The sequence below is a fragment of the Paracoccidioides brasiliensis genome, assembly GCF_000150735.1.
Source record: "Paracoccidioides brasiliensis Pb18 unplaced genomic scaffold supercont2.6, whole genome shotgun sequence".
Lineage (NCBI taxonomy): Eukaryota > Fungi > Ascomycota > Eurotiomycetes > Onygenales > Ajellomycetaceae > Paracoccidioides > Paracoccidioides brasiliensis.
The window spans coordinates 1460496-1485632 of NW_011371363.1; the positions used below are offsets into that span (position 1 = coordinate 1460496).

Consider the following 25137-nt stretch of genomic DNA (forward strand, 5'->3'; position numbering starts at 1 on the left):
ATGATCCCGCACCAGGGGCGGGCAACGGATACCATCAACTTCCGCAACGTGAAGGAAAGTGGTAGCGTGGATATTGGCGGCACAAATAAAGTTAAGGGTGTGCCGATGGATTCTGGACTTACTACGCCTTCGGGTGAAGTGATTGCGGATCCCTTTGAGGACTTTAGTAGCGTTACGCTGCATCATGATGGGGAGGATCAGGGGCAGCATATGATTGATGATCGGGTTTTGCCGGCGGGAAGTGGGGGAAGGAATTGAGGTGGTTTCTTTTTGCCTTGATCCTTCGCCTCTTTCATTCTTCCCTCTTTTATTTGCTCCTTTACTCTACTTCTTCATGGTGATGGGGGAATCGGGTTTCGCAATACTGGTTAATTGATCCCGGTATCGATGTCCCGTGGATGCGTATCCGACATCCCTTGGGTTCCCGACCACCTCGCATCCCTCTCCAGGGACCCTCTTCAACGGATGAGTACCGTAGCGCAGGGAGAGAGAAAGAAAATACAAACACGATGTAATCGTGTTTGAAATGCCAAGTTCTTTTGACGGTTTTTTTTCTTTGAAACTTTAAGAATTTCATATTGGGGTGTTTGGAGTGCTCGTTTGGCTTGGTATTATATGCTTTTGCTTTTTCGTTTTTTATATTTTATATTTTTTATCTTTGCAATACCTATTTATTGCTTCATCTATTTCCTTCGTTGTTCCTTGCATTTGGCATCTGCCATTTGTTATGTCATGGTTTTCCAGCCGTATAACTCTTTCATGCATTTTCTCCTTGGCAAGGAGTATCCTATCACGTCTTCCTTCGCATTTCTTTCGCTGAAAGAATCTTCTTTTCCTTTTTTTTTTAAAAAAAAGAAGAAAGCATTTCATATTTCACAAGTCCTTTATTTCCTTTTCTCCCTTACCTTTTTATCATTCATTTCCTTGCCTGCCATACCGTTGTTGTTTTTACAACGGCCCACCCCCTCCCAAAAAAAGGAAAAGAAAAGAAAAGAAAAGAAAAGAAAAGAAAGAAAGTAGAGTTAGAAAAGTTTTGCGAGAAGGATCCATTTCATTAATCGTTTGTTGTGTATATTTTTATCTCCTCTTTGTTTCTTTGAGGTTGTCCCTACCGACATCTCATCTTCCTTGCCACGGAGTACCGTCTCTCAATCCTTCAATCTATGCAATCAATTCCCAGGCACCTCTCGCAATGAAACGCTAGTATGATAGGCCCCTAAACACTGCTACATACTTTCCTTCAGCCATATAGTACCGAGCGTATATTCATTTGATATCTGTGACTATGCTTGCCACCAGGTGGTGTTATCAATGTGAAATCGCACGATGGATTGCAAGTCTGCATGTCGTCGCTTCTAACCCGCCATGACCTAAGACCGGGCGTTTCACTCAGTCTCTCTTTGGCGATGCAACCGCAACTGGTGTCTTTGCCTTGCGTAGTTTCTGCTTTAGCTGGTGAGAGGTTTAAGGAATTTTATCCACCGCTATCGTTTCTACCTTCGTGAGTCCAACTAAACCAGTTATTTCCCTTTATGATACTGGGTTGTGGTCGATATGATCTGCTTCCTACCAGTGCTTGCGATGGCAGTAGTATTTATTTATTTATTTTTATTTATTTATTTATTTATTTTATTTTTTTTGGCCAATACTTCATTTTTTGCGAACTTTGTGATATTTGGGGCAGTGGATGATGGATGATATAGATTGAGAGATGAGGACGGACCTTCGGTACCTGTGTTCTTACAGACAGACAGCTATACTATTTAAATAGGTATTTAGTTTTAGTTTTCAATCCATTTATTTTCAATTTGATTTGGTAGGATTCGGGAGATTTTGAATGCTGTTTACATATAGATCTCTAGTGAAAAGAGGAATCCTCTTTAAAGGAGGGTCTGTGCTCGTTTTGCAACCATCCATAGATCAAAAACAGCACACACGTATCCATCCACAAGGATCAACATCAAGACGAGGAAAGGCGATAATTTGTTCTTTTTCTTTCTTTCCATCTTTATTTTTTTAGAGACCTGTTATATATTTACATATCATACCGAGCCCAATCTCAGTCCAAAAACCCAAGGCAAAAACAAGGCAGAATGGCGCTCCCTCTCTCAACCTCCCGCTCCTCGCGACCTATATCCTCTTCCGCTGACGATGATATCGACATCGACATCGACATTGATATTGATAGTCCACCAATAGGGGGAAATGACAACAATGGCATATCTACAGCGACAGCCATGAGTGGCACGACTGGGTCATCAACAACCCCATCAACAACCCCATCAACCAACCCCCTCCTCCGTGAGAATCCGCTCCTCTCCCCGCTGGAACAAGAGGTGCTGGATGAGTATACGCGCCTACTAGGGAATATGAATAAGGTACTATTTTTACTTCTCGAGTATATTGGCCGTTTCATACTTTTACCCACTTATTCCAATTTGAAGCCTTAAAAGATACACTGCTAAAGGAGTTTATTGTACTCAGCTTTCTGATTCCCTGGCTTATCTCTCCACCCGGCCCGCGGCGGAAACGCTTGATGCCCTGCGCCTTCTGGAACGAAAGACAGCAACGGTGTGTACACTTCTTAAGGCGAGTGTGTATAGTATTGTGCTACAGCAACAGATTTACAATGGGGAGGGCGCTGACCAGGGTGGTGGCGGCGATGGTGGGGCTGGCGGGAATGCGGAATATGAAGGGAACGAACATGAACGCGGACATGGGAAAGAGGGTGGTGGGTATGGATATGACGACGGGAATTAAGGGTTGAGGGTGTGGAAGAAACAACTTCATGGGCAGGTCTGCTCTCTACGGATGGAGACGCTTCCACGGGTTAGGAATGGAGAGCATGGAGGTTTTGTTTGTTGATGCACGGTGGTTGATTCGTTCAAGTTTGCCCAACACAGTGTTGTGCGGTGTCTGGGCCACTACGCAACCTTTTGAGCCAGGTATTGACGGGCGAGCAACGCGACAGAACTGGACGGGTTTAAACTGGCACCGACAACTTCCCGCTGACCCCTGATATCTACATCTAGCGAGGTTTGCTCTGTCCTTCCCGCAAGTAGCGTGAAAGAGCTACCTCTCACTAGAGAAGACAACAAGACTTTCTCTTTCTCCATTGAGTACAGGCTCTCACGAACTGCGCGAAGTGAATATTGCGAAAGGGTTACGACCAACAAACATAATTCGGGAGGCGGTTCAGGAGCAGGCAGTTCCAACTAACGTGGGATGACTCGCGGCATTCTATGCCGGTAGAGGGACTGCATTATTCGTTAATGCAAATCTTTGATTATCTGATTAAAGCTGGCATGGACTGCAGTTACTAGATTTATCCACAAGGGAAGCTTTTATCTTCCTTCAGGTCGAGGTGTACGGCCCAACTACAGCGTTCTATCACCTTGCTACCCCCAGTGAAAACCAATATATATATCCAGGGATGCAAAAACAAATGGCTTTCATACCTCTTATTATCCAAGCCCTTTTCCTTCAACCTGTTGTGAGTTTAAAAGACGACCTCGGGACAGGAACAATTGGTGGAGAGAACATTTCCTAAATGGAAAGTTAATGGGGAGGGCATCTTGCTGGAGGTCCCAGGCGATGCGAAGAACATTATAAGATCCATCCAACTTCTGGGTTCGAAAGAACATCTTCCACAGTGCCGCAATCGTTGAACGTACTGTCAAGTGCTAGGCGCACATCCAATGGCTATAATTCTCCAGGGTTCTCACTTTACCTAATGAGACCTTACAATATAGTTGTATAGTACAGTTTCCGGCTCATATGAATATGTTGAATTAATTAATGGATCGTACTGAAATGAAATAAGTAAAACCAGTTTTTTATCTAATCCTCATATTACATAGGCACAGCACAGTATTTAAGTCAGTAACATTCCCAGAAAAATAACAAAACGTGAGTAGTATACAACAGAGCTCAAACAAGCAGTCAGATGGATAAAGCGTTACAAAGCAAGACCTGGAGCTTTATCTGTATCATGGCAGTTCTTCATCATATATGTGACAAAATATGATGATAGAAAATATTGCATAGATAAGAGGGAATTGATCTTCACACAATAATGGACAAGGCAAAAAGAAACATACAAACAGAATCAGGAAGAAAGAAAACCTTGCAAGAAGATGGGATAGATAACAGACCTCACTGAGCTCCGGCGTAATATACCCTTCTTACATCAACCAACTTAATGCCCCTGGCACGAGCAATATCTTCTGGATCCTTTTGGCTCATTAGGGCCTCGTACGCAGCTTTGACAGTGTTCATCTTGTTTCGGGATCGGGTGACTCTCGCAGCCAAATCGCGGATACCAACTGCACGACACATTTCCCAGATATTGTGTTGGCAACGGAGACCAAAACCTAAAAGTATAGAGTTCAAATGTCAGCGTTAAGGATAGAATGTAGGCAATCGTGAGAGCAAAGGCTTCATACCTGGTGGGCGGTGCATCAGTTGCAATTCCGTAGCGCCTACTTTACCACGTACATCTCCATAAATGGTCCTGTCTTCGTATCGCAAGACAGGGCGCATATTTCGGATAGCCCGAGCGTGAGCCTGCATCATTGCATCTCCAAATTCACGGGATTTTCCCTCACCGATACCTAACAAGCCTCTGCCATTTCCTGCAACGGAGAGAAGAGACCATTGGCGAATCTTGCCCAGGCGAGTCTGGTTGGCAACAGATCGCTTGACCAAGGCTTTCACGTGCAAACCCCTAAGCATGTTTACGGGCCAACCTGTTGCAAGGGAAACTTTCTCATAATTCATCTGCATATCAGGATCTTCTGTTTCTAAAATATTTGGATCTCGCGCCTGTCGCTTTAGATCTTCTCTTCTGAGCTGTAGGTTTGGGCCTTCGCCTATGTTATCGATGGTCTCGTATGGCTGTGTAATATCCGGGGCCAAAGAGGAGGCTTCGTCAACTGGATCTTTCACAAGATCCATCTCGTTCATGAACTCGAAGATTTTCTCAGGGTGATGTTCGGCATCTTCCTCGCTCATCTGCTCTAGGTAGTTGGCAACCTCCGTCATCAATTCCTGCTCGGTTTTCATGCGAGGGATAGGGAGGCTCTTGGTTATTGGTTTGCGGATATGGTGGTCGACGACGGGCTCGACGGTAGAGAAATCATCCAGATATTTGAAAGCCCATAGGTCATCTCGTTGGGCAAATTGACTGGCCATATCTCGAGGATCAATGCTTTTTTCACCGGCTTCAATCGCGGCAATCTGTTCCGGGGTGTATTCCTCCGCAAGGCGCTTCTTCGCATCTTCTGTGTATGGATTAAACTGTTCCGGTTTAAGCTTCTTCGGAGGCGTGACAGAAAGGATAGGTTTTCTCTTCTTTGCAAATCGGGAAACGGATTGGTGAAATTGTCGTTGAGGGATGGATGTGACAGGAGCTCGAGATAAAGTGCAGAAGAGACACCGCACGGGGCTTACGAGACTCATGATGCTGGGAACAGCGGAAGCGGGGTGAATACTGACCTCACTGGCGAAGATCAATGGGAGACTGAGGATGTCGTCGTGGGTGTTGGCAACTCCGCAGTGTTCCTGTTGGCTCCGTTGGGTTGATGTTGAATGTCTTTTTTGTCCGTCTTTCAGATTTTGGCGGAGGATTTTGCTCGGTCTTCCCACGCCGTGATTGGCCAGGCGCTGTGAAGACCCCAAAAAAAAAAATAAGGCTCCCAACACCAAAAGAACAATAACAGATATTTTGACCCTCAACCGGATTATAACCCCTCCATGGACCCTTATTTATATTAGTTTACCTATGTATAATTCGGCTCTTAGGACGTTTCTCTACTTTGCGCGACACAGTTTTGAGCCTTTGAGTCTTTGCATTCTGCGGCCGCACCGTGAGACCGCGTTCCTTTCATCTCACTGCTACCAATACCAGCCTTTACGGGAAGGTAATAGAATGGCGCAAAAGCCAAACAGAAGACCAAACCAGCGCAACGGTCCTCAGCACAAGAAGAAGAAGGTCTCTAAGGAGTGCGCGGAAGGTAATACGGAACAAGTGCTTCAATTCGACGTGCAGGCACTGTTGAAAAAACATGCTGAAAGTGCGGGGAAAATAGCGAAGGAGAACCAGGAGAAAACACCCTCAGTTGTGCGCGAAAACCGGAGCGAGGATTTCCCAAAGACTGAAGTTACGGTCTATGACATATCGTCGACGGGAGATGGCCTGGCGCTTTCTCCTTCGTTCGATCATGTCTACGTTGTGCCGTTTACGGTTCCAGGAGATCGGGTGCGGGTCAAGGTAGTTAGGACAATGAGCCAGGACCCATACAGTATCACAGATCTACTTGAAGTTCTCAAGCCGTCTCCCCAGCGTGACGACTCCCTCATTAGGTGCCAGTACTTCGCCAAATGCGGAGGATGTCAGCTCCAAATGCTCCCTTATGAGGACCAGTTGAAGCACAAGAAACGGATTGTAGAGAAGGCCTACGCCAATTTCTCTGGCTTGCTTCCTGAACTAATTCCTGCGGCACTTGATACGATGGGTTCACCACTACAATATGGTTATCGAACAAAATTAACCCCTCATTTCCCGATTCCAAGCCGAACCCGGCGCTCCGCCGACGCCGATGTTGAGAAGGCAGAGGTGCCGCCCATCGGGTTTATGTTGAAGGGCAGACGAACTGTTATCGATATCGAGGATTGCCCCTTGGGCACGGATATCGTGAGGCTGGGATTGAAGAGTGAGCGCAAGAGAGTTGCGGAGAACCTGCATATGTATAGCAGAGGTGCTACGCTCTTGTTGAGAGAGAGCACCACAAGGGTCTACAACAGCAGGAATGCAAGTCCCTGTACAGATCACCAGCTACCAGATGACGAGCAAGTGATCCGAACAGAGCACCCAGAATATATCGAAGAAAAGCGTTGCATCACAGACCAAACCGGAACCTCATTCGAATACGTCGATGACTACAAATTCGAGAACAAGGCTGGACAATTCTTCCAAAACAATAACTCGATCCTCACCCCATTCACCCAATATATCCGTGATAATGCCCTTGGCCCTTTCTCTCCCTCAACAACATCATCCAGTACACAGCCAGCCTCTAAAATAAAGTACCTGCTGGACGCATATTCCGGCTCTGGCCTTTTCACCGTAACGCTCTCCCCTCTCTTCCTCTCATCCCTCGGTATCGATATTGCCCCTCAATCCATCGAAGCAGCCCGAAAAAATGCCCGTGCCAACAATTTACCTAACACCGGTTTCGCCGCCGCAGATGCAGCCACCATATTTAAAGACGTTCCTTACCCTCCCGAAAAGACCCTGCTTGTAATTGATCCACCAAGAAAGGGCTGTGATAACAACTTCTTGCAACAATTGTTGTGGTACGGACCTGCAAGAGTAGTCTACGTAAGCTGCAATGTTCATACGCAGGCGCGTGATGTTGGCGTACTGGTTCAGGGGGCGAATGTTAAGGGGGAAGAAGTGAGATATGAAATAGAGAGTATTAAAGGGTTCGATTTCTTTCCCCAGACCGGACATGTGGAGGGCGTCGCCATTTTAAATAAGGTTGTTCCACCGGCTAGCAGTAGTGCCGCAGAAACAGGAGAGGAGGAGAAGAAGCAGACGGATGCTTCTGTTTCTTCGGTAGCTATGGATGCAGGTTGTCCAGCTGGTTGAACCTTGGACCGGACGCCTTCGTTCTTGAAAATTCTTCTCAGCGGCAAGGAGTCAGAGAGAATACCCTAATGCAATTTTTCACCCTCATCTCTAGCCATGAGATGCTCTCTGTTAATAGACATAGGTCGTACCTTGATACATCATTTGCTCGTCCCCACCCCTTATTGTATAAATTTTGGACGCCAGCTACATCTCAGGATGGCGAATATTATCTCTCCAACAGTCGGGCTTATGGAACCTGATATATGTAAAGAGTTGTTTGGAGTCATCTGTTGGAGACTTAATTATGCTACGCCTGACGAACCTGATTACAGATGAATTTGGACGACATTTGTCCCCTCCTGGAGCCGAACTTCAGCTGTACATTTCCTCCTTATTTTTTCCAGAACCTTGCGAAGCAGAACTCAGCCCTGGAGGATATGATGATATCACTCATCCTAGGAGAACATTTCGTCAATAGACTTGAACTCAGGTCCCCTTACTTAAAGTACAGCGGGGTGCTATCTCACACATTTAGCAATCCATTCGTTAACATTTATGGCTGGCTACGAGAGATTGATCCCATGCTGCTTCGTATTCCGATACACAATCCTTCTTTCTTCCGCCTGTTCAGCCGGAGGCATATTAAAGGAGGTCCGGAGGGGATTGCGGTGGATGTGGAGGATAGATTTGTGTAGATGTACGGGAACCTTTTATATTATTATTATTATTATTATTATTATTATTATTATTATTATTATTAGAGCTCTATATCCGGAAGAAAGGTGGGGTATCTGGAAAATATGTTTGTATTTATTGGTGTTCTGGATGATATGACGATCTAGGGGACATCACCTTAGGGTTGACGACGGAAATTGTGCGGCTAGATGCTGCTCGGGATTCTGGCACATCGTGAATCTACAGTCGAGATTTATTACTCGAGAAGCATATAAGAATAGGCCGTTATGGCGGACAGCCACCTCTTGATATTGATATTAAACTATATTTTTTTATTTTGACTCTAAGCTGGACTCGAAATCGGCGGGGTAAGAGATGAACAAGAAGAGCAATGGTGAAAATAAGAACAGACGGGAAAAATGCAAGCATGAATAAGATAAAACAAACTGATTGATTGAAAGGGTGGAGATATTTTCAAGTGCTCCCCGGCCCACCAAGCAAGGCAAATCTTCTCACGATGCTGGGACCAATCTCATCATATTCGGCCTGAGATGGGATGGAAATGTCAGCTGTGGCTCAGGGCATATCTTGATGATAAGGGAAGCTACTTTGGAAAATATGAACTAACCTTAGTATGACAATAGCTACGGAACTCCGGAGTCTGACCCAGCAAACTCCCTCCGAACCACGGGCCATGGCGCTGGCGTTTGTGCGTTATAACCTGGACTTCAAGACCGCCACTGCGAGCTCCACCGCTGCGGGCTTCAGATGCGCGAATACGAGCGTCCACCAAGTGCTTAATGTCACGTTGCAACCGGCGGCCAAAGTCCTTGTATAACGTTGATCCGCCGGAAAGAACAATATTCTTATACAAACCGCGTCGAACGTCGATAGGGGAAGATTGAATGACGCCGTCAACGACAGTAGGGAGCGGAGTGAGGAAGTCTGATGAGTAGATCTCTGGGTTGAAGAAGATCTCTGGGGCAAGGAAGCGCTCATATCCTACGTCGATGGTGACAGTTCGTCCGTTGGGCGAGGTCACGGTGTGTTTCAGGAATCGGTCGGGTTCGCGGTCATAGCGGGCAAACTCCTTGACGATATCTGGGCAGACGTAGCAATATTCCTCCTTGACTTTCTCTGCTGTTTTCATTGAGCTGTCTGCTTCTTGTCGTTCGCGGAGTAGGTTTTGCACAAAATGCGTAATATCTCGCCCGGCAATTGGTATACTTTTGATGGACGAGCCAATAACATACCCCTCTGCAACGGGAATGACGTGGGTGACACCGTCACCGGAGTCGATTACCGTGCCAGTGAGAGAGCGGTCAGTTACCTTAGAGGACGTCCACGAGGCTGCTAGGGCTAAGACTGCTTGGACTGCGATGTAGAGGCCGGCGCAATTGAACGATTCGAAAAAGATCTCTGCAGTATTTTCTCGGTTCTCTGGAGGGTTCAATGGCTAATACAGCTAGTTAGAAATTGACGAAACGCTACGTATATATATCAGGAGAGGGCTTATGATAGGATAGGTGTTAAATACCGGTTCCGTCAGAAGAAAATAGTGATCTTCGGGTTCCACTCTGAGGTATTTGAAGATGGAATTCGACCAGAATCGTTCCATATGGTCCCAGTTCTCGATCTGGCCATGGCGAATCGGATAGCTAATACCGTACCCAGGGCCGCCCGATGCATTGATAGCTTCATCTCCGATGAAGAAATCCAAATCTTCCGTCCCCCGCTTTGCCGACAGTTGTGAACCAGCGCTCGCCGCACCCCCGGAGAGGAACGAGGGTTTATTTGCGACAGCAGGTCGACCGGCGCCCGATCCGCCTCCGACACCACCTGCAGATTTCGTGGCGATTGCTGTAGGAAAGACGAAGGATGGGGAATCATTGCCGGCGAAACCTTTTTAGAACACACATGCGCCATACTGGTTAGCCTAGAACGTATGAGCGGAGAAAAGCGAATGACGCGCAATTGAGTTCCACCCACCAAGTTTCGAGAAACCGGTGCCACTGCAGAACAGAGTTAGCACAGATATACCTTCAGAACAGAAGGTCATGTCATTCTATGGGGGGGACGTACTTGTCCATGACAACGGCGGGAGTTTGAGCTGCCATTGCGACGGAGGTGGGGAAGATGTATATGCGGCAGAGGGGTGAGAGATTTCGCAGGGATTTCGCAGGCACGTGGTTTGTGGGAAGGATATTACAGCCACAAACTACGAAAGCCAAACAGGAGAAAAATCCAGCATGGCAGAACAAAGGTTGGAGAGTGTTAGAGTTGTTGATATTATACGTTCTGCTCTGTGATTCCTGATACTTTGCTCTCTCAAACGATGTCACCGGCGGCGGATTAGGTAAGCTTAAGTCACGTGATTGTTTGTGGTGAGCGTCAGTTAACACACACACACACACACACACACACTAAATTAACCTCGAAAAAGGGGAAGAGGAAAGGGATATATAAATGTTTGGCAGAAGATAATCCATATTTCCTCCAATCACGCATTAATTGAGTACTCAGATTATCTGTCTATTCTTCTGTGTTCCCGTGTTTGTATGCGGGCTCCGCTGATTCTTCCTTCTGTCGTTCCTCCATCTCCAATCGACAGACCCCTCGTGCGGTAGTAGCCAGGCAGGCTGCGGCTTCTGTTAAGATTCCCAATGCGCATGTCTCTTTCTGCAGAGATGGCTCTGCCGTATGGTACCTTTGTGGTATGCTGACATTCGACTGTCTTTTCTCTCTCTCTCATTTCTCCCCCCCCGCCTCGGGCTTTTCTCACACAGCCAATCCTCTCTCTCTTACACCTCAGTCTCTTCTTTTTATATCCTACATAACTATACTATTATCTGGCAGTATCAGTCTCCTCTCTCATACATTACCTAGAAAGTCCTATGTTTCATTCATTCGGTTCTCAATAGTAACACTGTCAGAATCTCCCATTTTCCTTTGTTCGGGCCTGGTCTCATAGCAACACAGCCAGGTCAACTCAGTCTCATCCTTAAAATCACCATAGCCAGAGAATGGTAGTCAATGGGTGTTGATCGGCTTAGTAAACTACATTGGGGCTGTTAGAAAAGTGAGAAGGTTTTGAGAAACTTCTCTCAGTGATAGATGACTCTCATCCCTTGCTCAGTGTGAACATCCACATCTTCTCGCCTCAGAAACAAAGAGCAAACAGCAGCAGGCCCACTTGGTTTTCTTTCAAAGCTCCAGACCACCTGCTGATATTGGGATAACAGCTGTCGACAATATTATTCTATCCCTAATCGCTTCTACCAACCCGTAGACAAGCTGAGAAGGCGGTTTCGGCGAAGCGTAATCCCGCTCTAGCAATGGTATTCGCCCATCCTGCGGAGCCACAGCCTCAAGCTGTATCTGCCATATTTATCCATGCTGGCGCGGGATTCCACAGCTACCAGGCTGAATCGACCCATCTTTGGGTATGCAATCAGTAAGCCAGCCTTGTACTTTGTCTCCGCAGCTCCAGTTTTGTTTGTCCTTTACGGTTGACTTGTGGATAGGGCTGCAACTCTCGGGATGGCCATTTTGAGAACGGGCGGGCGCGCTGTAGATGCTGTCGAAGTTGCTATCAAATTTTTGGAGGACCATGAAGTTACAAATGCGGGCTATGGCAGCAATCTCTCCGCAAATGGAACGGTGGAGTGCGATGCGACCATCGTCGACCACCTTGGCCGGAGTGGTGCTGTTGGTGCCGTGGAACGTGCGTGTAGATACCCCCCTCTATTGTTATTGGTGACTTTTTGTCTGATAATGCTCTCTCAAACTAGATATTAAAAACCCCATTTCCCTCGCCCGGCTCGTCTTGGATGTCTCGACAAGGCCAATGACCCTTAACAGAGTACCGCCAAATCTCCTGGTTGGCTCAGGGGCTACTGATTTTGCATATGAAAATGGTATGCCAATTCTTCATGCCGACTTCTTGGTCTCGGGAGGATCCCGTGAACGTTGGTTGCGGTGGAAGCGGGACCTGGCACAAGTAGAGGCAGAAGAAAGTCAAGAAGAGGTTACCCACAAAGAAACACAGTATCAGCACCCTGGTCACACTTCATCCACCAGATCCCGCTTCTCATCCCCAGGTCGGAATTTAGCTTCTAAATCCTGGTGGCGTTCAACAATTCCTTTAAATCCAGCATCGGGTTCCGATGGCCCTAGCGGCGTGAAAGTTTCAGACAACAGCAGTCGGCTTCCCACACATATGCCGGATGCAAGCGTCCGTGATTATGAGGAGGATATTTATTCAGAGTGTGTAAAGCTGAACTGTAACCCTCCAGAAGATGATACAAACCCCGCAGGCGAAGATGATGACTCGAATCAACCTGTCGCTTCCGAAAGTCGAAAGCGAAAGAGGGAGTTGCCCCCATTGGAGTCAGGCACAACACCGTCAACTGCTTTTGGATATGCGGGAAGAACTATTCCGCCAGAGATTGTTGGAGTGCAAGCTCCAAATGAACCAGTTGACAGTTCCTCTCAACAACCATACATAATAGGCACGAACGATAACATCATCGACACAGTAGGTGCTATAGCCGTTGACTGCTTTGGAAATATCGCAGCTGGTTCCTCTTCTGGTGGCATTGGCATGAAGCACAGTGGACGCACCGGTCCCGCAGCTCTAGTTGGCATTGGTACTGCGGTCATTCCGGTTGATCCTAATGATGAATCAGCTACGTGTGTTGCAGCGGTAACCAGCGGCACTGGTGAACATATGGCTACCACCATGGCCTCAAGGGTGTGCGCGGAGCGGATATACTCTGGCACTCGAAAAGTGGCGGGAAAGCCGGGAAATTTTGAGCATGTGACCGAGGACGAAGCGCTGGAGGCTATGATTAATGCGGACTTTATGGGTATGGTCTCCCTTCTCTTTGCTATTCATGTTCACTACAAAGCATGATACTGAGTTTATGCTTTCTAATTAGGCCATCCTGGTGTCAAAAGCAGTCATTGCCATGCTGCAATTGGAGTCATGACTGTCAAAGTTGATAAGAACGGAATTGCATTTTACTTTGGACACAATACAGATTCCTTTGTAAGTAGTGAGTGTATAAATAATTATATACAGCCAAGTTCCCTGTTTAGATTGTACGGCTGACAAATAAGTATAGGCTCTTGCTTCGATGAATTCAACGGATTCTGAGCCGAAATGCCTCATGTCTCGGAGTAAGGGTAACAATAAGGTGGCTCAGGGAGGCAGGGTTATCCGCACAAAGAGGTATTTGAAGTTTCCTAAGGAGCTTTTTGTCATTTTCTCTCCCTTCTCGTGATTTCCCCGAAAGTAGAGATCTCATTGGACGTTATTGTAGGAGAGCTACATAGTGCTAACTCTAAACCTGTTTGTGGATGTAGATACGCTACCAGTTAGTGTATTATTCCTCCGTTTCGTCATCGATTTCATCTACCTATGTTCCTACATATGACTACGGGGTTTTGGAGGCTTCTTACTATTCGCATCCGGGAAAAAGCAACATATTCCTCTGCTTGATCTGCGGGCTTTCTGCCTCCGGTTCATATTCCATTAGTACACTCCCTTTGAGAGTTAGCATTTACATATTGAAAAAGGGAAAGAAGAGCAAAGAGAACAAGAAGAGGACTGGCAAGGAATTTTGGACATGAGCCATTAATCACCTTGAATCATGTCACAGATTTGGTTACGTAGGGGGTTTTATTTTTTCTGATCCTGCCTCTGTCAGAGTGTTCGAATCCCTGATACTCCCTGTTTCCACTGGATGTCATGATTCTGTTTTGCTCCATGATCATTTTTATGATGTCTCCATACTCCCCGGCCCCGAGTTAACCCGGTATCTGTACGGAAGATATGGAATCAACACCAACCCTTGGCAGTGTGTGATGTTCAAAGGAACTGATTGGTTTTGTTTATCTGCGTCGTCTCTATACCCTCTTCTCTTTCTTCTCATCCGCAACCCCCCTGCGCCCTCCTACGTTCGTTCTAGTCTCCCGCCTCCTAGATAGAGTCGCCGATAGCAGGGTTGTATATGCTGTGAGACCCGGCCAAGAAAGACAAATTTAGGTTGGTATATATTATCAGTTATCCTTAGTGTATGACAGATTGTGGTATTGTTACGTTTGCCAAGGGGGTTGTGGCTCTGCGGAATCTGGGTGTGATAAAAGTTGGTAATGGGTGTGTATTATCGATATAGATATGCAATTGTACAGGTGGGTGGGATATACTGTGCACAGCTTTAAACACTGGGTTGCAAAATTTGCACCAAAAAGGCGTGCTGGAGTTGGGTAGTCATTAAATTTGTTTTCAGTGCTCGTAGTCCGGTGCTGGGGGAGAGGCCGACTGCCGTGCAGTTGCTTGGCCGCGAAGCCCTTGATATGATCATGGAAGAATCAAGGTTGTAGATGCACTTTTTATTCGTTGGATACAGGCTCCACTTGGATAAACAGGAACTAGGTGTGTGGGTTGAGCACCTATTTAACTTGCTATGTTAAATATACCACCCCCTTTTCTTCATGTATGCAACACTGTTGTTATCAAATCCAGCTCCAATAACCCCACAAACATGATACCTTTTTTTTTCTTTTAATAAACTCCATAGAAACCAAATGAGATCACTTCGGAAATGCAAAATCGAAAAATGATATATTTCATATAATACAACATCTACATATTCTACACCGTCGCCGGCGTCGGCGTAGGCGTCCCCGACGACAATGCTCCCCCTTTCCCCACCAGCCCCTTATCCTTTTTTCTCTTCTTCTTCCTCGCGACCACAACAAGCTTAGCCCCATACTCCACCATCCCCAGCCTAGTTCCGCACGTCAAACACTCCCCTTCCCCGCCCAACGGCTCACAAAAGATGCTCAAACAAATACTGCACACAAACCCCACATCCACCACCTTCCTATGGCAAAAGCACGCCGCACGGAAATCCACATCGACGCGACTGGGCAATATCAGATGTGCCCGGGCGCGTTGGTCCGGTAAGAAACCCAGCATGAGATATTGCAGGAAGCCTGCCGGGTGTGCGTTGATGGGGATGTAGATGCCGCCTGTGGCGTCGGAGGCTTGTTGGAGGAACGCGGCGTCGCCGGCTAGTTTGATGATGTCTATGGGGATGTGGAGGCGTTGGCAGGCGAAGATGCTGTTCATGATCGGGATGTAGTGCTGGGCGGAGTGGGTGTTGTTGCTGAGGGAGATTATGAGGATACGGGACTGCAGGGCTGTTGGGTTTAGGGGGTTTGCTGCTGCTGATGTGGGGTCTGCGGTGGTCGAGTTTGGGGGTGGGGGAAGGCCGGAGGCTGTGCTTGTTGCAGGTCCTGTGGTGGACGAGGTTGGATCGGGGTTTGCGGCGCCGTGAGCTTCTGCGTAGGCGATTGATTCGCGGTTTATGTGGCTTAGGGCTAGGGTTAGGGCGCCGGCGAGCATGGTGGAGGTTGTGGAGGTGACTGCGGAGGGAGGGGTGGCGGAGAGGAGGCAGTGGAGGTTGCGGGTTAGTTGTTCTTCGACAAGGAGGAAAGGGCGGTATTTGTTGAAGGGTGACTGTGATTGTTGTTGATTTTCCGGTTCGGGTTCCGTGGATGGTTGGCCGTTCATGGTGATGTCTCCGTCTGCATCGAGTTGTATGGCTTTTGACTGGGAGATGGAGGGGGTTGATGGCGTAGGGTAGAGCCAAGCGGCATGATTGCAATGGGAGGCCACGACGGCGACTTTGTTTGCATAGTTGCAGGCCAGATGGGCGTTTATGAAGACGAGGAGGTTTGCGATTGCAGCGGAGAGGGGGAGGGTTGACTCGAGGAGAGCCCAGGCGTACGGGTTTGTGTCGAGGATGACGGTGAGGAGAGAGGGAGATTGGGCTGGATATTCATTTATTAGTTCGTTAGTTAACCAGTAGTAGGGAACTAATTATGTTATCTCAGTATAGGGATTGGGTGGGGAGTGGCCATACGGTGAGAGGCGTTATGGCTGTCCGCACCGTCAACGGCGTTCATAGCGGGAGGTGGGTGGGGGAGAATCGCGGGATGGCAGATATTATCGCATGGTTGATATAGGAGTAAAGGCGGTGTCTGCAGCTATATCGGCTTGTTGAATGCGTAATTATGTGTGTTATTTATATGAGAAGTAAAGCTCTATGGGTGGTTGCAGTTGTACCGTATATCAGTATCCATGGTTCCACCGTAAGGATGTCAACTCAGCGATCTTGACAAGAGAAATGGATGCTCAGTCAGCACCAAACACCCAAGAGCAACACGAACATCGCACAGCTAAACATCGGCGGAGTAACTGATATGGAGTCTAGATAAACATACGACCAGCTATAGCCAATAGTAGTTTATTTATCTATATTTATCTACACGTATTAGCTGACTCCTTGCTTACTCGCTCTATATTTTCTTGGCTGCGGTGTGCGTGTTTGGTTGGATGTTCCGTCTTCTCTTATCGATGATGTCGACCTGTTCTCTTCTGCATATGAAATGAACGAACGAACCAAAAGGACCTAATAACGAGTTGGCTCCAGGCTCTATCGGAGAAAAACCAATTATATCTCGTAAGATATTCTACATAACTATATCTTCATTCGATGCTACCGTGTTACCAACGCGGATAAGGAGTATATATATATATATATACTATGACTATTTGCATGCCCACGACAAAAAAATAATAATCAGTAGCTACATCTACTCCATATTCTGTACGCAGATTTGAAATTTTGGAAATTAGCCCTCGCTATACTCTGTATAAATAAGTGGACCAAGTTACAGATTTCAGTTCAGATGATTTAATCCTCGAATCCCGTTTTTTCTCAGCTCAACTTGAACTCACGCCAAATCAACTCTGGACCTCAACTGAACAAACACAACACAACTCAATGCAACCTCAATCTCAACCCCACCTCTAGGATAACTCTAGCACAATCATATCCCTTTTTCAGTTAAGAAAACCGCCTGTCTCATTCTTGTTTTCCGCCCTTGATTTTGTTCTCTCACTCCTGTTGTTCCCCTAGTCCTGCTGTTGTCCTGTTGACGCTCTCTCCCGCCCCGCCCGCCGATCTAATCTCCGCCGCCACTCAACACCGTCAACACTGTCAACACTCTCAACACTCCAAGGCGCAACCCCACAGCTCCCTTTTTACGCGACCTGCAATCTATTAGTTACCCAGCTTAGCGAGAGCGAGAATCTCCGTTCCCAAATCCAAAATCTAACAGCTCCACGAGACTACTCCTCTCGACCGGTTCTCCAACCCGCCGCCTCCATGGTGCAGTCCCCCCATACTGATCGCGCCGTCCAACTGGCCAGAGAAGCCGTAGAATTGGTGGATGCTGGCCATCATGAGGTATTTATATCCTTTTTTTAAAAAAAAATAAATAAAAAATTATATTCATATATTTTGCTTTGTTACTTTCCATGAGTCACCCACTTCGCCTGGGACAGAAAACAACATCTGACTCTTACTAGACCGCCTCAAGAAATCTCCGGGAGGCCATCTCCCTCGCACCGGACAACGAAGAAGTCAAATCTGCCTTCAAGAAGGTGTCAGAGGATGTAAAACAAAACCACCCCCTCGTGAATCTCGTTCGACGCTACGTCATCCAGAAAAACGAAGATGCCGGCCGCGAAGCCGCTTTATCCCTCCGCGCCAATGGTTTCCAACCGCCCCCCGAAGCGGCCCTAGATGCCCTCAACCTCATCCTCTCTTGTCCAGCTGCTTCCCTCTCAGATACCCAGGACGAGATAATCACTGGTCTTGTGCGCAACAGCGCCCATATCCGCCTCTATTTCGCCACCCAACTCCAACGATCAGTCACCCAGTTCTTCGACGATATCTACGACCGCGGAGATGGCGCTGTCGTCTGCTTGGATACCGTTGTCTTGGATCCTGCGCTCTGGCGGTCTGAGAGCGGCCGCAGTCACTGCGAAGGTGAGCTGTTTCAGCTTTTCATTGCCAAGCTCATGGAGTCTGGACATGACCTTGACGGCCGCTCGTTGAAGGGCATCGCGAGACTCCTTGCGGTTGACGCGGGGAATCTACAACATTTGGTTGATGAAGAGTGTTTCGACGCTATTCTATCTTCCCTCGATCTGAGGTTGCCCGTCGACGTGCGCAGCCAGGCCACCCTATCAACTGCCAAGTACCTCGAGGCTGCGGGGGAGGCGGGGCAGAAGCTGTTTTCGAAGATCCTTACCTCCCGTGCCGCGAGGCAGCGGAATGATGATTACGTCATTGCCTTTTCTGCTGCTGCTGCTGTCTTCCCTATCATCCCTGCCATTACTGCAACGTTATTCTTGACCGATGGATTTATTCAATCCCTTGTTCAATTGCTGGAGCAGAAGCGGAATGGTAATATTGTGGAACGTGCTGTTCTTGAATTGTTCAACGCGGCCTGCATCGACAAGCAATGCCGCGAAGCCATTAGCAAGTATTGCGGCGAATGGCTCACCAGTACCCTAAGCAACGGCACTGAGGAAAGATCAGAGCTAGCGGCTGTGATTCTCGCCAAAATTAGAGCGTCCGAGAACGGTGCGGATCCGAAACCCACGCCGTCTGGAATCCGTGAAGATGAATCATCAGGTAGCTCTCACGATCTCGTTGAAAGATTCAAGAACCTGCTTGCTAAACGTTCGCAGAAAGGAGACTTCCATCATTTAGTTGAAGCCCTCGCCTTCTCCTCCGTGAAGCCGGAGGTGAAGGAACAGCTAGCTTCCAACGGGTCGACATTTCCCTCTGAACTGGTGTCTATCCTCAAGAATAAGACTTCAGACACCTCCATCATCTACGGCGGACTTACGGTAATTCACAATCTCACTAAATACCTCCCTAACCTATCCGAAGAACAAAAGAAGATTTCCGAACTCAGATCCTACGCAAATGCATCTTCCAAACCCACAGCTTCTCCCGACCCACTAGACGATGACAACCACGTCAAGGAGCGTTGTGCAACCATCATCAACGCAGGCATTATGCCTTTGCTCATCGACTGCAATAAAGCCACGACCATGTCCTCCACATCCATCCAAGACCTCAGTAGCAAAATTCTCCTTTCCCTGTCCAAAACCGCACAAACCCGCGGCAAACTCGCCCAACAAGGTGCCGTCAAACTACTCCTTTCCCTCATTTCCTCCCGCACCGAAAACGGCAACAACAGCTACCCCGCCAACGACGAACCAATCCAAAACGCCGCCCACGCCCTGGCCCGCATCCTCATTTCCGTAAACCCATCCCACATCTTCTCCTCCTCCGGCTTCCCACAAATAACCAGCGCCATACGCCCGCTCATCCACCTCCTCCAACCTAACCCTTCCCAAGCCCAATCCCTCTCAACGGAATACCCCCGCGACCTTCTCCCAACCTTTGAATCCCTCCTAGCCCTCACAAACCTCGCCTCAACCAGCAGCACCAACACCTCCTCACCAACAGCAGCAAGCACGATAACCACCCTCGCCTTCCCGATAATCGAAGACCTCCTCCTCTCTAACAACACCTACCTCCAACGCGCCGCCTGCGAACTAACCTGCAACCTCACAACCAGTCCCAACTGCATCGCGAAATTCGCCGGTGGGAGTCCCCGCGCCGCGCAACGGTTGCATATCCTGCTTGCACTAGCTGATGTGCCGGATTTGGCGACGAGAAGGGCGGCGGGGGGCGCGTTGGCGGTTTTGACGGAGTTTGAGGGGGTTGTGGAGGCCGTGTTGGCGAGGGAGAGGGGAATAGAGGTTTTGTTGGGGATGTGTGAGGAGGCCGAAGGGGACGGGGTGGAATGTGGGAGTGGTAGTGGGAGTGGGAAGGGGATGGAGATGGTTCATCGTGGCTTGGTTTGTGTGAGGAACATGGCGTGTTGTGAGCGGGAGGTGGGCAAGAGGGCGAGGGAGGTGTTGAGGGAGAAGGGGGCGATGGAGGTGTTGAGAAAGTGTTTGGTGGGGGGTGTTGGTGGCGGTAGGGGGATTGGGGAGGAGGTCTTGAAGTGTGGAGTTGAGGCGTTGAGGGCGTTGGTTGAAACTTGATAAAATAAATACCTTCCTGAAAGATGGTGGTTGTGTGCTTTTTCCCTTTGCCCTTTTTCCTTTTTGATTGCTGTTGTTTTAATTGATTTTTTCCTAAAGTCTCTTTTTTTCTTTTCTTTTTTCTTCTCTTTTCTTTTTTCTTCTCTTTTTCTTTTTTTTTGGAGATAGGCGGGATTGGTCTTTGCTATTTTGTCCTTTCAGGGGTTGGGGAGTCATTTTCTGCTACCTGATTTTTACATTCCTTTACGGGCTTCGCTTGCCATTATGCTTATTCACTGCATCGTACCTGTTATGTGCTTTTCATTTTTCGGTTTTGCTGGTAGTTTTTCTCCTTTTGCAATTCATTATTGTCTCGTTGTTTTCTTGTGCGATAAAAAGACCAGATTGGATTGGGTGGGGGTTTGGGGTTTTAAAAATTGGGGGTATATAAACAAAAGCCTCTTGTTCGTTGTTTGTTATCTGGCATGTTCGTGTTTTCCCTCTGCCCCTTTTCATTTATATGGACTCATCTTCCGGGTGCTTCTTTACTCTTTGCTGGAGATACAAGCTTTGTGTCCCCCATTAATAATAAATACACGTCTATCACACGGGCCAGCAGAAGGCTTTTTCCGCATTCTCCTCTAGGCACCCATGAATGATGGATGGTATGCCGGCTAAAACGTGCCTAGGTTGGCAAAGAACATTGGCTGCCCTACAGGGATTCAATGCAGACAAATTGTTCGCAGTCTGCATCATCTCTGGGCTCCCCACTGATATTCCGCTCAATGGCGGAAGAGGGCGGGGGGCGCCAACCAGCCAGGGACTTTGTATTGCCTATTATTAGCTGTGTACATCCTGGAGAATCCAATGTAAGGAACCTCCACTCCAGCCTTTACCGTATAATGCACGTGGGGGAGTCTAGGTTTTGCCTTAAAAGAATGCCCGCACCCTGGGTACAACAAGCACATCCGTTTTCTCCGTATTATTATTTCTTCACTCCTTGGATACTCCGTGGAAATAAAGACTGAAGTTGGTGAAAATAAAGCTCTGAATAATAGACATGGTACCACTCAAGGGCGGGAACCCCTGGAATCCGCGGGTTGCAAGTTGTAGGATGGGTTGTTATTGGAGGAAAACGCGAGAGAATTGTTGGGCACGGCAGATGGCATGTTGCCGCCCGCACACGTGGCAAAGTGAGTTATTAGCAGAATGCTTAACTAATGCAGCTACTTTCCTTCCAACCACATCTCAATCAAATACAATGATCTAACTAACCCAACCATTTATTCATCTCCATTATGTCATTGAATTTGCAGTAAAAATGCAAGAAACTTTATAGAAGTAATGAAAAAGAATTAAACTTATATATTTTAATGAAATGTTTTAAAAGTAAATTATAAATAAAATTTAATTAAGTAAAAATTATTATTTTAAGTTTAAAATATGTTTACTTTTTTGTTTAATATTTTATCTTTATTTCTTTATAAAAATTTAATTAACTAAAATTATAAAACTTTAATTTTATTATTAATATTAAATAATACTTTTATAATATAAAAATTAATGAAATAAATAATAAACTGTATTAATTAATAATTATATAAAAAAGTAATTGAATATTTTTTATATTTAATGAGTATTGTATGATAAAATTATATATCTATAATTATCATAAAAAATTCTTTCTATTATCATATTAAGAAAAGTATTGTGCAGAATATATCTTATTTTCATTTAGTTTTACATAAAGTGGCTCTCTCTATTGATACTTGTTTCGCTTTTCTATTGTCTTCAAGCTGAACAGGCTTTTACAATGAGATAAGTTGATTGTTTCTCATGTTCACAGCAGCAGTAGTTAGGGGTTAGTCTGTAATTTGAGTTAGTGATGATTTTGAGGTTCTTCAGCTTGCATAACTATCCCTAGGTTTAATACTACTACGACGCGCGATCTAGGCCCGACTGGGTATCATCGAATAGCTTTTCCACGGCTTCTTTGTCAGGTAGTATCACATCTATTTCCAGGTCCACCTGGGTCCAGACAGGGTGTGCTGTTTTGGTTTGCGATCGAGACGCGAGGTACACAGTGTCCACTGATAAATGCGAACCGTTTCAAGGATTTATTTATGAAGGCGGATCATCGTCACCACATACAGGTGACAGATGCCCGCGGCATCAAGGGTTTCTATGATCGCAGCTTAAGGTGGCCCAGCTTGGAGTACGGCGGACTAAATGTATTAACTACATCAACAGCAGCAAAAAATTACTGCTGAGCGCATCAGCCAGGACACTAGCCACAGAATTAAGATTGACGCTGTATATAATCTATCGTACACTACTCACCGCCTCTCTTCCCTTGCATTCAGAAATCATGAATGAGCATTAAGCACGAGTCTTCGTGGGTCTAGAATCAAGGAAGCCATCGCTTTTCATGACTAAACATTCTGTGGAGATGATGATGATGCGGACCTTCCAAAGTCTCTGGCAGATCTATATGGATCTTTGATGACTGAATTCCGGCTTGGGTTGCAGAACACAGTCTCATGGGCTGATCTTAGTTTGTTGTTTACAAGATGGGGTCGTCTGTATCCTTTCAACCAGGCATGGACTGGTACAGAAGCGCAGCCTTAAACGTTGAGACTGTAGTCAACTAAATGTATGAGGCGCCAATGCTCTTGGATGAATAGTTAGAAACTAACTTGCATCTCAAACCAATGCACTTTGATGATTTGCTGTTAGTTTCACAAGCACAATCAGAGATCCTACATACACTAGCAGCTGAAGTTGCCGCTCTGTTGCAGCAATGCTCTGAAGAAGAGTGTGAGCCAAGTGATCATGATATCAGCTCTGCGCTATTTAAAGTCTTGAAGAGTGGGCACAGTGATGCAGCTCAATCATCATATTGTTGTTAAGCTTGAATCAAAATTTATCATTAACTGACATGAATATGACAGTTCACATTTGAAGAAATTCGAGATATTTTAGTCTCACTGTCTCTTGATGTGCTCTCTTTGGTTGACATAATATGCATTCATACATCACATCAACAGTTTGCTCACTAAATAAACTCTGGCTAGATTTTACAGATGTTGAGAAACGCTGTCTGGGATCAATTGGACCTCATGTTGAAGAAACTCCGACTGGCGCCAATACCGCATCAGTATCTTGGTGGCGGGAACCGGACCCAGTGTGCTGATTGCAGAATGTGAAAGGGGTGTAAAAGTCCCTTTTGCATGGAGAGTGAAACTCAGTTCAATGAATTCCTTCTGTCTGGAAACAGTCGGCCTGGCATGGAACACTATGTCAAAGTCATCAGGCCCATGCTACGAGAAAAGCATGACTTTATTCTGACATATGGAGACCTCATCCCCGCAATATTCTGGCCGTTAAGATGATGAAGGAGAGATTCAAGTGACTGGTCTGATTGACTGGGAGGCTGGTGGTATATATCCAGAGTGCTAAGAGTTTGTCAAGTCTCTTAACACAGCTTGCCCAGTACGTTCTGGTGACTGGCCTTTTATCTGCCTCTGAAGGGGGTTGGTCATTACTTTGAGAAATAGTTATGCTGTTGACTGCTTAGTTGATAATTGTGTAACATAGAAGAAAAGCTCCAACCGCTCTACTACCTTGACAAAGGAAATTGACCTTTTTTTAAACACTTTAAGCCTCGTACTTATCCTCAATCTGGACTCCAAACAAAGGGTCTAGCTCAAGCTGCGCCTCATCATGATCATAGTCGGTAGGAAGATAGTCTTCAACCAAGTTCTCCGACACATCCATAACCCGCTGCTGGCACCCTCAGTGGTACATCTCCTTCTCAATCTTCTGGTCCCTGACTATCTGGCGAAAATGGTTGACATCATCAGTTTCGGCGACTCGGATGTTCTTGATGTGATGAGGCCTAAGGTTTAGGGCGTTGGCACTGCCATGGAGATACAGCATCCTGTAACGGACCCCAATGCGTCCGGTCGCGAGACCGAGCAAGCAGGAGGGAAGTTATCACGGGCCAGTGCTTCTGCAGCGGCAGCAGTATGAGAGGAGCCTCGGTTCTGACCCTTTCAGGACAGAATGTTATATATACGATATTATGAATGAACATCAGACTTTAAGCCGCCGTCTTGCATATAAATGCCATCCTCATGCAATCTTGGGGATGGCCGGTATGGTCAGGCAACCCAAACCACAGCAGACAACAAAGATCAGACGGAATGTTTGACGAGGTCCTCATAGAGGCTCTGATGGCGAGTGGAATCAATTGACTCCTTCATGCCATGTTTTGGTACAGGTGTAGGTCTGAAATCACAACGTTCATGTCACTCATGTTGTTTACCCCTATGTCCAGCCCCGAAGGAGGGGAGCGGGGTGGGGTTGGTCTGGGTCAGTCAACTCAAGTCTTTGTACTCGCAGCGGCGATATCATCATTGGCCCTGGGGCCCGACTGGCGGGGCCTTTCCTGTGCCATGGTTTGCGGCCGTCTCCGTGCTCCTGCAGACAGTGATTGATGAGATGAATGAGGTTGAGAAGAAAAGGCCATGATGATGGGAAAATGGAGGGGCGGGAAGAGAGACCGTATTTGGGGCAAAGAGAGTTTGGACTTTGACTGTTCAGAGTGAATATTGTCGAGCTATGGTTGTATAGTTAGCTGGGTGAAACGGGTGAAGGCAGAAAGATTGTAGCAAGTGGCCCCTTTGGAGAGAAATATCGTGGAGCGGGGTGATCACGTGGACAAGTTGATGCGTGGAGTTTAAGGGCGAGGGCTGTGGGCGGAGGGCGTCGTAACACGTTGACAAAGACCATTGAAAAGAAACACTCTGGATGCAAATCGAAATTCTTAAGAAGTTATTATTTTAATTTCTTATCTTTA

The 25137-nt window shown here is 46.8% G+C and overlaps 10 protein-coding genes across 10 annotated transcripts; 6 read left to right on the forward strand and 4 right to left on the reverse strand.

The window, feature by feature from the left end:
- On the forward strand, positions 1 to 258 carry PADG_11940 (uncharacterized protein; the record flags this gene model as incomplete). Its single annotated transcript, XM_010762856.1, has 1 exon — positions 1 to 258. The coding sequence occupies one exon, from the start codon at positions 1 to 3 to the stop codon at positions 256 to 258; it is 258 nt and encodes an 85-aa protein (XP_010761158.1).
- A 1835-nt stretch (positions 259 to 2093) lies between these two features.
- On the forward strand, positions 2094 to 2760 carry PADG_05534 (uncharacterized protein; the record flags this gene model as incomplete). Its single annotated transcript, XM_010762739.1, has 2 exons — positions 2094 to 2378; positions 2485 to 2760. The coding sequence occupies 2 exons, from the start codon at positions 2094 to 2096 to the stop codon at positions 2758 to 2760; spliced, it is 561 nt and encodes a 186-aa protein (XP_010761041.1).
- A 1395-nt stretch (positions 2761 to 4155) lies between these two features.
- PADG_05535 (mitochondrial 37S ribosomal protein MRPS5) lies at positions 4156 to 5460 on the reverse strand (the record flags this gene model as incomplete). Its single annotated transcript, XM_010762478.1, has 2 exons — positions 4156 to 4373; positions 4446 to 5460. 2 exons carry the CDS (start codon positions 5458 to 5460, stop codon positions 4156 to 4158), a joined length of 1233 nt encoding a protein of 410 aa, XP_010760780.1.
- Positions 5461 to 5929: 469 nt separating this feature from the next.
- On the forward strand, positions 5930 to 7651 carry PADG_05536 (23S rRNA (uracil-5-)-methyltransferase RumA; the record flags this gene model as incomplete). Its single annotated transcript, XM_010762479.1, has 1 exon — positions 5930 to 7651. The coding sequence occupies one exon, from the start codon at positions 5930 to 5932 to the stop codon at positions 7649 to 7651; it is 1722 nt and encodes a 573-aa protein (XP_010760781.1).
- A 1131-nt stretch (positions 7652 to 8782) lies between these two features.
- Positions 8783 to 10425, reverse strand: PADG_05538 (actin-related protein 3; the record flags this gene model as incomplete). The annotated part of the gene is made up of 5 exons (XM_010762740.1): positions 8783 to 8854; positions 8937 to 9764; positions 9846 to 10210; positions 10298 to 10320; positions 10391 to 10425. The coding sequence occupies 5 exons, from the start codon at positions 10423 to 10425 to the stop codon at positions 8783 to 8785; spliced, it is 1323 nt and encodes a 440-aa protein (XP_010761042.1).
- A 1218-nt stretch (positions 10426 to 11643) lies between these two features.
- On the forward strand, positions 11644 to 13593 carry PADG_05539 (uncharacterized protein; the record flags this gene model as incomplete). The annotated part of the gene is made up of 5 exons (XM_010762480.1): positions 11644 to 11762; positions 11833 to 12032; positions 12100 to 13176; positions 13249 to 13358; positions 13435 to 13593. The coding sequence occupies 5 exons, from the start codon at positions 11644 to 11646 to the stop codon at positions 13591 to 13593; spliced, it is 1665 nt and encodes a 554-aa protein (XP_010760782.1).
- A 1373-nt stretch (positions 13594 to 14966) lies between these two features.
- Positions 14967 to 16285, reverse strand: PADG_05540 (TFIIH/NER complex subunit TFB4; the record flags this gene model as incomplete). Its single annotated transcript, XM_010762741.1, has 2 exons — positions 14967 to 16150; positions 16243 to 16285. 2 exons carry the CDS (start codon positions 16283 to 16285, stop codon positions 14967 to 14969), a joined length of 1227 nt encoding a protein of 408 aa, XP_010761043.1.
- A 1265-nt stretch (positions 16286 to 17550) lies between these two features.
- PADG_05541 (uncharacterized protein) lies at positions 17551 to 20297 on the forward strand (the record flags this gene model as incomplete). The annotated part of the gene is made up of 2 exons (XM_010762481.1): positions 17551 to 17631; positions 17754 to 20297. 2 exons carry the CDS (start codon positions 17551 to 17553, stop codon positions 20295 to 20297), a joined length of 2625 nt encoding a protein of 874 aa, XP_010760783.1.
- A 2690-nt stretch (positions 20298 to 22987) lies between these two features.
- On the forward strand, positions 22988 to 23469 carry PADG_11941 (uncharacterized protein; the record flags this gene model as incomplete). Its single annotated transcript, XM_010762857.1, has 2 exons — positions 22988 to 23144; positions 23351 to 23469. 2 exons carry the CDS (start codon positions 22988 to 22990, stop codon positions 23467 to 23469), a joined length of 276 nt encoding a protein of 91 aa, XP_010761159.1.
- Positions 23470 to 23933: 464 nt separating this feature from the next.
- PADG_11942 (uncharacterized protein) lies at positions 23934 to 24215 on the reverse strand (the record flags this gene model as incomplete). Its single annotated transcript, XM_010762858.1, has 2 exons — positions 23934 to 24059; positions 24111 to 24215. 2 exons carry the CDS (start codon positions 24213 to 24215, stop codon positions 23934 to 23936), a joined length of 231 nt encoding a protein of 76 aa, XP_010761160.1.
- Between the last annotated feature and the right edge of the window lie 922 nt (positions 24216 to 25137).